General features: G+C 37.3%; 1 protein-coding gene across 1 annotated transcript in view; it reads right to left on the reverse strand.

The window, feature by feature from the left end:
• The window catches only part of CNTNAP2 (contactin associated protein like 2), a 1,215,871-nt gene that overhangs the window by 673,389 nt on the left and 528,344 nt on the right, over positions 1 to 14,138 (reverse strand). Inside the window, exon 11 of the mRNA XM_006088715.3 lies at positions 5,456 to 5,562. Within this exon, the coding sequence (XP_006088777.1) occupies positions 5,456 to 5,562 (107 nt within the window). The remainder of the gene's footprint in view (positions 1 to 5,455; positions 5,563 to 14,138) is intronic.

A 14,138-nucleotide genomic window follows, 5' to 3' on the forward strand; every position in this document is an offset into this window, starting at 1 on the left:
AACAAAACAAATAAACTTCCAACATGATCATTCTATTCTTTCTGTCATGATTTCATGTTCTGATATGCTGCTAGTCAGTTCTTAGAAATTCACTGAGAACAGACTGTCTACATAAGAACAACTTTAAAGTATAAAACTGCAACAATTTAATGTATTTACATTTTATCATAAACTAGTTTCTTTAGTTTTGGACAAGAAACCCAGGCTTTTCCTTTCCTGTGATCTGACCATCTCCGGGCACCTTCGGTTTCCCTGTAGGATATCCTCATCCAAAGGATGACTGCCTTACTAGGGTTTGTAAATGACAATCCTCTGAGCCCTAGAGGGACTGTGCTTGAAAATAAATTGTCCATGTATAAACAAGCAAATAAATAAAAGGATATAGGTCTATGACATATGCAGATCACTTTTAATTCTCTTCAATTCTTCTGGGGAAAAAACAAAACCAAAATACTATGGGAACCAATCATTCACTGCAAGCCCAATCTGCCATGGAAATGAGAGCAAACCATGATTAGCAGCATGAAATTAAATGACAAAAAGTGTGATGTGGGCGATTATTGGTATAGAAGTTCAGAGCAGAGGGATGATTATTCTGAAAGGAAAAAAATGGCAAAATGTTGTTGAGACTAACATATGCTAAACCCACCTCCGTGTCTTCCATGAGGCATCCCATTTAATCTCACAGTGGCTTTATGAGGGTGCTGTTACTATACCCGTTTCACCCAGGAGATAACTGAAGCTCAAATAGTTTACTTGTAACCCTAGGTTACAAGTAAGTAAGTGGCACAGCCAAGTTCAAATTCAGGCAGTGTGACCTATCATAAAAGGGCTTCCAGGTTCCACCTTGGACTACAACCTCTGGCATGGATGATCACGGGTACCGGACAAATAACTATCTCATCCTGACCAAGCTTGGGCCATGTAAAAATGTGCTGAAATGGTAGCCTAATTGTAACATTGGAAACTCTACTGAATATTGAGTTATAATAAACTTTGGACTTGACTTAGCTGTTCTTTACCTCGTTAAAGGAGTACTATAAAATTAACATAACTCCTTTTCAAAAGGATGCTTAGTTCTCTGTAGAAAGTGAGGTGAAATATTTAATAACACTAACAAGTTCAAAACCACAGAAGACAGAATAAGTGATTGGAAGTCTCAGCTCACTGGCTTTTAGAACTGTAAGAGACCCCAGAAGCATTTGATCAAGAGAGGAATAAAGGAAGTCCACGAAAAGTGAAGACTTACAGGGGCACACAGAATGATCATCTCACAGCTAGCACGAAGCCGCTGTCTTTTCACTCCAATGCTCTTGCTATGAATGCAGTCACAGACTAAGAAAAAATGCAAAACGTTTCAGTTTTTCCTCTGAATGACATACTAGTATAGTATATATATTTTTTACATTGTTATTTGCTGGGCCAGGCATTCCCAACTTTTGTTATTTACTGGGCCAGACATTCTGTATCAAACTGAATGGCATATATTATATACTAGTGGCCCGGTGCACGAAATTTGTGCGGGGGGGTGGGTTCCTTCAGCCCAGCCTGCACCCTCTCCAATCGGGGACCCCTTGGGGGATGTGCTACTGACAGCTTAGGGAAGCAGGTAGCGGGCCTAAGCCACAGTCTGTCCTCCCTCCACGGGAGGTAACTGGCAGGCCGATCAGGATGGTGTGGACAGTGAGCAGCCAGCCCCACCCCCAATTGTACCACAGCCACTGGTGGCCTCCCTCTGCGGGAGGCAACCCCAGCAGGCCTATCTGGGGATGGTGCTGGGCGGCTGTGCCCGGAATCGCCCAGCTGCTGGATGATTAGGGGATGGCACCAGCCCCCATTGCCCCGCCTCTGCCGGTTGCTGCCATCCCCCCCACCCCATTGCCATCCCCTCCCTCTGCCCACTGGCATGCACCTTGGCTGGCCTAGCGATACCTGCTCGTCGCCTCTACCCCTCACTGACCCGTTGTTCCGGCGATTGGTCAATTTGCTTATTACACTTTTATTTATAGGATTGCTTTACTTGGGGGAGATTTATCCACCAAAATGAGCTCTAGAAGGAGTGTTTTTCAAGGTGTAGTCCTACATTTTAACAGGCAACCCAGATGAGTGTTACGCATTGTATTATTTGAGAGGATCTCTTTTGAAGTGTGACACTTCAATAAAGAGACATTGGCTCATTAAAATTATGCCTCTGGCATGGTCACATTCAGTATCTGATTTTTAAAGTTAAAATTGAGCACCCAATATCTCTTTATCAATCTATATAGGCTCATAATGTTTCCTCAGTATTTCTAAGGGATCATGCAGGAAAGCTAATTTAGGTGATAGGAATGTGTAGTAGATAGATAATATCCTAGATTAGGAGAAAAGGTGGTACATTAGCCTTACATGGTGGTGGCTGAAGGCAGAAAAACAAACGTTGCAGCAAAGAAAGAGCACTAAGTCCGTCTTCTGTCCTAATTGTTTGGCTATTGCTGAACTAAGCAAGCTCCCTTACACTGTTCCTTTTCCTCGATACCTTCTCCCAATTATTAGAATCACCCATCCAACCATGTTGCCCAAACTGGAAAACCTGGGCTAATACCATTTGCTGTGTTTGCTTTCACCCCTGTGTAATCAGCCAAATAGTTCCGCCAGGTTTCCTCATAAATCTGTCTCTGATCCACTGCCTCTGTCTGGTCCTAGTGCCCAACGTCAGTCTCTCTTTTTTTTTGGGCCCCCAAACCCACAGCTGTCTAAACTGATCCTTCCCACAGCCCCCAGAATGGTTCACTTAAAATGAAAGCAAGACCAGGATGCTCCCATGCTTGACATTCTTCACTTTTCCTCCTTCTGTGGAATAAAATCGAAGCTCCCTGCTATGGTATAGAAGAGCCTTAGTGGTCTGTCCTCTGTCTACTTCTCAGGCCGCCGTGGGAGTCAGGGCCTGGCAGCCGAGACCCGGGCACTGACTCGCGCAGCGCTGGCCCGCAGGAGTCAGGGCTGCAGGTGGCCAGGACCCAGGCCTGACTTCCGCCCCAGCCCCCCATCTCCCCCCACCCCGCTGCCTGTGTCTGCTCTGGAGTCGTCCTGTCTGTTGTTCTCTCAGGCTCTGGGCCAGTGCTTGACTCCTCCTCGTGAGCTGGTTGTGACCTTATGGCGTCCTAGTCTAATTTGCATATTATCTCTTCATATATATAGATACTAGAGGCCCCATGCATGAAATTTGCGCACGAGTAGGCCTTCCTTCCCCCAGCTGCCAGCACCCTTCCCTCTGGCACATGGGACCCGGGCTTCCCTCACAGCCCTGGCTTCTTCTGGAAGGTCATCCAGAAGGACGTCCAGTCTAATTAGCATATTACGCTTTTATTATTATAGATTTTTACACTGTTATTTACTGGGCCAGACATTCCCAACTTTTAAATAATCAACGGGAGTAAGGAAGAGATAGTACTAGTCTTTCAGTTTAATAGGATGCACTTACCCTTCAATAAGCTACCAGGTATATTTTTTTTTTTCTCACAACAAAACAATGGCCAGTCAACTCTTTATTGAATTGTGCATTATGGTCTTTGAAGCTCTATCTAGCACACACTGGATTTTCAAGATTTTGGCCTCATTTAAAGAAGACAATGAGGGATCAGGGTCAAATTGTTAAAATGCATGATTCTACTGTTGTAGATATAAAAATGTAACAAGTAAGAGTAGGAATGAGCAGCAGGATGGAGATAATTTTCTTCTTATACATTTACAGCTCGCACTAGAGCCAAACCTAAGCACATGTAGGATGTTTCTAATACTTATAGTTATTACTGTTTTTAAAAACTCAACTATTCAACCAGTAGCATATTTTTAATATTTTTAAATGTAAAAATAGTTTTAAAAATTTTCTTTGCTATTTCAGCAGCTGTAAAATATAATTTGCTTTTCAATTCAATATCAAAGTGTTCACTAGCATAGGAAACCCTTAAAACAACCACCAATTTCTTGCTGTTTTACTTTAGTGTTTCCATATTCAGAAACAAAGTCCCTTATAGGTAAAGGTGGCATTTATAGGACAATACTATATAAATTAAACTGGTGGAGTAAAATATTTAGTTTTTTAAAGTTATCTAATACTTATATAATGAGTATTATATGCTGAACGTGAACATTTGGTGTGATTGGAAATTTTAGTTATAACTCTTTTATTGTAACTAATTTCAATATCAGTTTTGTTCTTTATACTTTCTCAATACCTATATATATCAATATTTTTCAGATGATGAGTTACTGTCTGTTTTTTATTATCTTGTATATCTTCCTATTATTGTTAATTTCTTAGTTCTTTTTGTCTCCTGTTTTTAAATATCTGTCTAAACAAATTAATAAGTGCAATAAAATAAATTACAAATATTTTTTCTTAGTTGAAGTCTCCCAATATATTCTGAACACACTCTCTGGCTGAATATGACTACAAATAATGATAGAAAAGGCTCAGAGAACTATATTGCATTTTTACTGTCCCCAGAACTCCATCCTGATCATATTTTGTTTGTGATTGCTTCTTAAAAGTGAAGAGAAAGCAGTCTGTGTAAGAGGGTTTAGACATGAGACTTTCAGTCTTTCAGAATATTGTGTGATGACTGAAGGAGGCTAAATCTTTCTCCCTTCCTTCCTCCCGAGATACACACACACACACACACACACACACACACACACACACACACACGACTGTCTTTCAACTATATGTTTTATGGCAAATCTGTCTGTCTTAAAAAGTGCTCTGTAAACAGCAATACATTTTTGGAAAGTTAATATTACAATTATAGAGTTAGTATTCCTTTAAAAATGTTCTTTGAATTATAAAACATTAAGTTTACTTACCTTTTCAGGGTGAAGCTATTATATAAAACAAGGCCCTTCTATGCTTCACTAGTCACTCTTGCATGTTACTTTTTATTTTTAATAATAAAAAATTCTCTCTTTTTGTTTTTATTTTTGATATCACTTCAATGGGCTTCATTCCATTTTCTAACTTTTCTTTTTCTACTCTAAATAAATGTGTCCAAATAGTTGTGACAGAACATGAGACAATCATTTCCAAGAAACTAAATGTTCAAATTACACTCTGTCTGCCTCTCTGATGAATTGATAAATGAGGATCCAGTCAGAGACATCACACTACCAGAATTTTCCAATTTACCCAGATAGACATGGCTTGGGCACATTGAGTCAAAGCCAAGATCAGCATTCCAATTTTAATTACATGTTTACAGATCATTAGAAATGTTCCTCTCTTTTTGAGTCGTTAGGCATGAAAGAATATATTTTGACACCTAGAATACTGTTCTGGAGAAACAACAACAAATCTGGGTTCTTCCGAATTGAGTGGTTTAGTATGTGGATTAATTCAGGTTGCTGAGTTTTAAAGCACAGCTGAAGACCTGGGAGTCTCATGTAGTACAAGTTCAAAGTGAGGTGAATTGGCACTCACAGTTATGGCAGGTGGCCCCACTGTATCCAGTCTCATCACAAGTGCATTTGAAGCTGTCCCACGTTTGTGAGCACTTCCCACCATGCTCACAGTGATTGGGCACACATCTGTCAGAGAAAGAGACAAACAGAAATAAACCAACCAGAAATGGGATTTATGAGTGGCCAGATTCCAGGCTGTCTGGGCAATATATCATCACAATGCTGGTTTGCCTTACCGAGGCAATTAATCCTTGTTAGTTTGAGCAGATTAATATGATTTGTGATGGAAGGTGCCAAGCGCACAAAAGATGATGTATCACAGGCCTGGTGTTTCCCACTTTTGAGTAAACAGTAGAAATTAACAAACAGTCGAGAGATTCATTTGCATATCACAAATTCATTTTCGTTTTCTTTTGCACAAAAACAAAGACACTAGCTAAATTTCCTCCTGGTGAGAGATGAAGGATTAGCCATCCTGGTTCCTGCCCTATTCTTTATAAAGGCCAATACCAAGTCAGAAAGGGGTAACACTGAGTTTTCCATAGCAATTTGAGGTTCTGAAATAATGCATGGCAAGGGCAATGAGAATATACCAGCCTGTCAAGAAAAGATTTCTGTCTTCCTTACCATTTTCCCTATGCCCAGCTGGCTAACAGAAGCCACCTATTTAAAAAGGCAGTAAGCATATCAGAGGGGGTGAGGGGAGTGTAAGTTTGTATTCAAATCTTTGTCTATTTACTAGATGGGCAATCATGACTATGTAATTTAACCTTTCTGAATCACAATTTTCTCATTTGAAAAATGGAGTAATTATAAACAGTTTTAAGGTTTAGAAATAATGTTCATAAACTAGATAATTGCTAGGAAGGATAATAGAGGGCCAATAAATGAATGGGAGCTATGACTATCTGGACCATAGCTTTCAGGGCACAATTGCATAGCTTGCCTGTGTCTTAGCAATAGTGAATGAAATTGAAATTTGTTTAGGAATACTCATGCTTCAATAGCACAAACTCTTTCCTTTCCCTTATCTTTTTCATCAATTCCTCTCTGCAACTTCTCCACAAACTGATCTTTATGACCCAGGTTGAGATGCTCACAGATAACAAAGGTATTAGTTGGTATGTGTTAGCATTTACAGGACATTTCTGGATTTAAACAGAAAAGGCCACCCAGAATAAAACAGCAGAATCTATAATAGTAGGTCATAGGTAATGGGCTGATGGAGAGCCACCCTGCATAGAATTCCTTAATTATAATGAAGCCCTGTAAATTTCCTGCTACAAAATAAGATGGACTGGACTCAGATATAGCATTCTCCAGCCCTGTTCTTTTTTTGAGTTACCATCAGCCATGTCTAAAATAACTGTAGCAGGGCATGCCCCAGTTAGGCATGGAGCCTCCAATTCCAACGTAGGAATGTTTTTCCTCTACAATTTTTACAAACATTTAGTCATGCAACAAACATGGGAAGTGAAAGATGAACAAACTTCAGGTCACTACCTTTCAAAAGCTTACAATCCAGGAATTAAAAACTAGAATATAAAGTGGCAAAATGCAGGGATGGACAATGAAGTTTCACATGAGGGACCATATGTAGGTTTGAGGCACAACAAAAGGCTTTTCGATTGAGCCTCAATGAATGGGTAGGATTATAAGAGAAGAAAATGAGAGGAAGAAGATTAATGGGGGAAATTAAATCTTCAAAGGCACAATATTGGATTATTATGAGAGATAGAAAATTCACTCCATAGTTATTTACTTATTCTCTCTTAAAACTCTTTTATGTATAACATTTATTTTATTTGATAAATTTGATATTACAACTTATAAATTCAAGGTATACAGTATGTTACTTTCATATATTTATATATTGTAATATGATTGCAGTTGAAGCAATATTTATCACATTACATCATTATAGTAAGTAATAATGACTGTATTCATTATATGTGCATTAAGTCTCTATGGCTTATTTACTACTCATTACAAGTTTGTACCCCTAAATACCATCAATCTTACCCCCACCTTCCATCCCCTGGTAACCATCATTTCATTTTGTGATTGTTTTTTTTTATAGGTAGGATTTATTTTTTTTTAGAATTCACATATTCATGATTTCATATAGTACTTGTCTTTCTCTGTCTGACTTATCTTACATTAGCATAATGTGCTCAAGGTCCAAATATGTTGTCTCAAATGGCAGGATGTGTTTTCTTCTCATGGGTGAATCCATTGTGTATATACATATCACATCTTTATTAACCATTCATGCATTTGGGTTGTTCTCATATCTCGACTATCATGAATAATGCAGTGATAAACATGGGAGTACACATATCTTATCAAAATCCTGTTTTCATTTCCTTTGGGTATAAAGCATACTCAGAAGTAGAATAGCTGGATTGTATGGAAGATCTATTTTTAATGTTTGAGAAACCTCCATGTTGTTTTCCATAGTGGTTGGGCTAATTTATATTCCCACCAACATTATATGAGGGTTCCCTTTTCACTATACCCTCACCTGTATCTATTGTTTCTTTTTGGATTTTCATCCGTTGTTTCTTGTTTTCTTAATGATAGACATTCTAATAGGTGTGCTGTGATATCTCATTGTGTTTTAATTTGCATTTCTCTGGTGATTAGTGATGTTGAACATTTTTTTCATGTCTATTGGCCATCTGTATGTTGTCTATTCAAGTTCTTTGCCAGTTTTTAAATTGGATTGTTTGTCTTTATGGTTATAATTTTGTAGTATCAATTGTAATGTCTCCTCTTTCATTTATAATTGTACTTATTTAAGTCTTCCTTCTTTTTTCTTAGTCTAGTTAAGGGTTTGCCAATTTTGTTTATCTTTTCAAAGAATCAACTTTCAGTTTTGTTGAACCTGTTTGGTTTCTTTGATCTCTATTTCATTTATTTCTCTCTGCTTTTAATTATTTCCTTCCTTCTGCTAACTTTGGGCTCAATTGTATCATCTTTTTCTAGTTTCTTGAATGCAAAGGTAAGTTGTATACTTAAGATCTTTCTAATTTCTTAACATATGTTTTTGTTGCTATAAACATACCTCTCAGAACTGCTTTTGCTGCACCCCACAAAATTTGAAATGCATTTTCATATTCACTTGTTTTAAGGTAATATCTTTTTGTTTCCCTTTTGATCTCTTCTTTTAACCATTGGTTATTTAAAAGTATGTTGTTTAGTTTCCACAAATTTGAAGATCTATTCATTTTTCTCTTGATTTCTAATTTCATGCCAATGTGGTCTGAGAAAAGATTACATTTTAAGATTAGTTTTGTGGCTTATTATAGAATCTTTCCTGAATAATACTCCATATGCACTTGAGAAAATGTGTATTCTGCTGCTGCTGTTGGATGGAATATTTTATGTATGTGTGTTTAGCTCCTTTGTGTTTTTTTAATATATATATTATTTTAGAGAGGAAAGGAGAGGGGGAGGGTAAAAACATCAATGATGAGAGAAAATCATTGATTGGCTGCCTACTACCAAGCCACCCCCCTCAACCCCCTGGGGATTGAGCCCACAACTCAGGCATGTGCCCTGACTGGGAATTGAACCATGACCTTCTGGTCATAGGTTGACACTCAATCCCTGAGCCACACTGGCCAGGCTAGTTCTGTTGTTTTATAGTGTGGTTCAAATCCCACATTCTCTTGTTTATTTTCTGTCTGAACACTCCATCCATTGCTGATAGAGGGGTATTGAAATCCCCCACTCTTTTTATATTGTTTTCTATTTCTCCATTAACATATGCTATGATTAATATATTTTAGTGCTCATAGGTTGGGAGCCTATGTATTTATAATTTTTATACCTTTTTGAAATAGTAACCTTTTTTCATTATATAACAGCCTTCTTTGTCTCTTGTTACCATTTTTTTTTATTTAAAGTCTATTTGTCTGATATATCTGATTACTTTTGGTTACTATTTGCTTGAAGTATCCTCTTGCACCCCTTCACTCTGAGCCCGTGTTTGTCTTTGGAGCTGAAATGAGTTTCTTGAAGGCAGCATATAGTTAGATCTTGTTTTTTAATTCACGTAGCTACTCTATGCCTTTGGTTGGTGAGTTTAATTTATTTACATTTATGGTAATTACTGATATATGAGGACTTACTACTACCATTTTATCTTTTGTTTTCTGGCTGTTGTATATCTCTATTGTTTATTTTTCCTTGTGTTTTAGCCTACCCTTTAAAGTTGGCAGCTGTCTATAATAATGCGCTCAATTTTACCCTTTTTTATGTTTCATGTCTTTACTCTAGATTTTTTTAAAAATATATTTTATTGATTTTTTTATGGAGAGGAAGGAAGAGAGATAGAGAGTCAGAAACATCGATGAGAGAGAAACATTGATCAGCTTCCATCATTTTCCTCCTCCCTTTTTCTATTATTTTTGTCACAAATGATCCCTTTTTTGCTGCAAGTTCCTTACCAAATTTTAGTCTCTGTAGTAGTTTTAATGCATTTTTCTTTAACCTCTATGCTATATTTAAGGATTTAACACCCTATTTTAAAATAGTTACAATTTTCTAGTTCTGTCTACTTATCACCTTACTCAAAGTTTTGTGTACTTTGGTCTTTTTATTTCAGGTAGGAGAATTACTTTTAACATTTTTTGTAAGGCAGGTCTAGTGGTGGTGAACTCATCCAGCTTTTGTTTGACTGAACAAGCTTCTATTTTTCCATATCTAAAGGATAACTTTGCTGACTAGAGTATTTTTGGCTGGCAATATTTACCTTTCAATACTTTGAATATGTCATTCCACCCTTTCCTTGCCTGCAGAGTTTCTGCTAAGAAATCTGATTATTAACTAATGGGGATTCTTTTGTAGGATAATTTCTTTTTTTTTGTTAGCTGGATGCCTTTAATATTTTTTATCATTAACTTTTGATAGCTTTATTATAATATGTCTTGGAGAGGATCTTTTTTGCATTATGATAGTAAAATGGTCTAACAGCTTCATGGACTGTTCATTCTTATGTTGGTTCTCCTAATGGAGTCTAATAGGTCTCATAGGTTTTCTTTTCTTTTCTTTTTTAATTTTGTTTTATTGCTTAAAGTATTACAAAGAGTATTACATATGTCTCCTTTCTTTTTCCTCCCCCTGACCTTCCCCGGCCTCCCCTACCCCCCAGTGTCTTGTTTTCTTTACATTTTTAAAACTTTAGTTTTATTTCTTCTGAAATCATTTCTAGATTCCTATCTTCCAGGTCATTTATTATCTCTTCCATCTAATCAGCACTATTACTAATTCTTTCTAATGAATTTGTCATCTCATTTATTGAGTTCTTCTGTTCCAGAAGTTCTGTTTGGTTCTTTTTTAGAATTTCAATTTCTTTAGTAAAGCGTACCTCTGTTCATTAATTTTATTCTTGAGTTCATTGAATGGCCTTTTTGAGGTTACTTGTAGCTTATTGAATTTCTTTGTAACAGCTATTTTGAATTATTTACCAGTTAGATCCTAATGAAATACTAAATTAGTTGCTGGAATTATAATTACTTCTCTATATAATTTCAGCTTGGCCAGAAGAAATAGCAGGTAATGAAATATACTACATAGGGTATATGCCCATGTAGTATATTTCATGATTGCAATCTTCCATGACTTTGAGTTTGGTTACTGGAAAATTGTCATTTTACTTTTGTGATTCCATGATTTTTCATGCTATTTAGTTAGATGTGCCTCTGCCCAGTGCATTTGAAGTAGGAAACCTTTCTTATTAGGTAAAGCTTTGCTTACTTTGATTTTAACAGTTTGATATATTGGCAATAAAGGCCCTTTTTCCCCAGCAGGTGGAGCTATAGCACATGTTTTTTTTGTTTCTCTTACATGAGCTGCCTCATGGCTCTACTATTTGGGAGCACATACATCCCACCCTCCAACCCCTCTGTCAGAGGTGTCTTTGGTACCAACATCAGTGTGGGGGTTGCCTAGATTGTGGGCACCACTGCCAGGGAGACCAGGGTCATCACAGGCATCCACCCCTGTCTCCCTAGTTCTGCCACCTCTATGAGGTCCAATCCATCCACCTTCAGATATACAGATGTACAAATCCCTCAGGTATCCTGGCAGGCTGTACAGAGGGTCCTTTGTTGTGCTAAGGATATCCTAACTTAAAGGAGACAGACAAAGGGAACAATTTATACTACCCTTATGCTGCTATCACTCCTTGACACCCTACATTTGATAGGCATTTGGTGTTGGTGTTGGGCATGGTGTTATCAAGGCTACAAAAATGGCCCTTCTCCAAAGACCTTACAACCTAGGTGGAGGTAAAGGATAAGATTCATGCAAAATACAATATGAGGCAGAATTTCATGACTCATCAAAGAAATATGAAATGCGACAGAAATTTGGATACCAGAGTAGTTATGAGTAAAATGTAAATAACAGGCTTAATAAAGTATAGAACATTTCATCCAGGCATTAAAAGAGGAGTTGCATTTTTATAAGGAAAATGTTGAAAACTGTCCCAGCTGAAAAAGCGAAAAAGCAATGACAAGGAGGTAAAAACACTAGCGGCAGGTGGTCACGGGTTGTTGTTTTGGATGCATTCCCACAGCCACTACCCTCTGCAGACACAGAGGTGTGGGCCTCAGCATAGGTACTTGTATCCAGGAGTCCTGATTGTCCAGATCATGGGAGCAATCAATGGAACAGACACTTCAAAATTACATAAAACTAAAAAACATCCTTGATATTTAATTTTGGAATACTGTATGTGTGTGCCTTTGTGTAGTATATTTACTTCCTAAGTAATTGTGGGTTAAAATTAGCTCAGCCTAATAGTGAAAGTAATTTACATCAGCTCATTGTATCAATTAATTTGGTGGAAGTAGTACAGAAATGTACTGAGTAATAAAAAAACACACACAAAAAAACAGGTTGGAATGTAAATGTGCTCTAAAAAGGGCACAAAGCAGAAAATCCATGTCTCAGTGAAAAAAAAAGATTACTGTATACAAAAACACACACACACACATGAGAAGCATATATCTATCAAGTGAGATTAACTAAATAAATACTGCTAAAATCCAGTATTATTTAAATGCAATTTTAATATTTTTTTTCAGTCTTCTTTATTTGTTAATCCTCGCTGGAAGATATTTTTCCAGTGATTTTTAGAGAGAGTGGAAGAGAGAGGGAGAAACATCCATGTGAGAAAGACACATGGATTGGTTGCCTCCTGCATGAGCTGCGACCAGGGTCCAAACCAGGGAGGAGCCTGGAACAGAGGTATGTGACCTTGACCAGAATCCAACCCAGGACCCTTTGGTCCTCAGGCCAGCGCACTATCCATTGAGCAAACTGGCTAGGGCAATATTTTATTTTTTAATGTTTGTTTTTCATATTTCTAAAATCAACATGATCCATATGCTGATTATTGGCATTTCAATTCTTAATGGCATGAAATGTTTTATGTCCAAATCAGGTTGAATAATCAAATGTAACTCCAAACCCTAATATTTTATCAGTATATTAAAAAAGATTAAGACCCATTACCATCTAAAACAAATTACAAATTAACCTAGCTTTCCTCTTTCTAATTATTTATTTCTTCTACTGTACTCCTATGGAACCATTTGCATATGCCCAACATACCCTTTTCACGCTGTTTAGTAATTACTTGCTTGAGCATATGACTTCTAAATTGTGACACTTTGCAGTTAGGAATTTTTATCTTATGATTCTTAGCATGACAAGGTGCCTAGCCCACTCTCAGTAAATGCTTGTTAATGGGACAACAGAAGAAATGGATTAATTCAATGCTAGAAAGTCATGCCAAGAACTAAAGTAATTTCAGAAGAAATATCTCTCTACTCTAAGAAATATGGACTATGTTTATGTATGATGTTAGTCTTAGATCCAGACTCATGCTTTAGTAAACTAATTATTGGAGTAGTTCCCAGGACATGTATAATTTGTGTCAGAGCATGTCCTAGCTTGAAAGTTTGCTTCTCATAAACAATGAATCAGAATGCCTCTATTGCTGCTATCAGAGAACTACTTGACCAGGATCAGGAACATACAGGGAAGCTGGCAGGTGTCAATTTGCTGTGATCAAAGGGCTCCAGAGCAAGTGATGCATCAAATTAACTCTGCTCCCAGCTCGCCCTGGTATCAGAGACTCTGTCAGCCGGAATCATCTGTGCACTTGTGCCGATGCTTTCCCAAAATGCTTAAAATCAGAATGCATTTTTAAAAATGAAATTGGTACCTCAGTACATAAAACCAATACAAGCTGTGTTTTGAAAGTTCAAATGTATAACAATTGCTTAATAGAGCACCAAATGGACAGTTGGGATGGATGCGATGATTCCGCCCAGGGTTCTGCATGACAGTTGCAGTTTTATTTTATCCAGTGTATCTTTTTTATTTCTATACTTGATTTTAATGGCAAAGCATCGAGGACTTTGGTATTTGGACATACCAGTAAGAAACTGCAAATGGCACCACAGTTGTTTGCAGCAGCTCACTTTGTAGCCTGTGGATGCTACTTAATTAAACAGGGAGAACAGAAGAACTTTATTTCAACCCTAAAATATGTTATCCTGGACAGCATCACCGAATGTATTAGTAGTCTTCAAAGCATTTTGAAGGTGCTTTATTAAGTTTTTTTTTCCTCTACAGTGTTTAGGAGTTAAAATAAAACTTTAAATAAATTTCAAATAAACCTT

Source organism: Myotis lucifugus, unplaced genomic scaffold (genome assembly GCF_000147115.1).
Source record: "Myotis lucifugus unplaced genomic scaffold, Myoluc2.0 scaffold_51, whole genome shotgun sequence".
NCBI lineage: Eukaryota > Metazoa > Chordata > Mammalia > Chiroptera > Vespertilionidae > Myotis > Myotis lucifugus.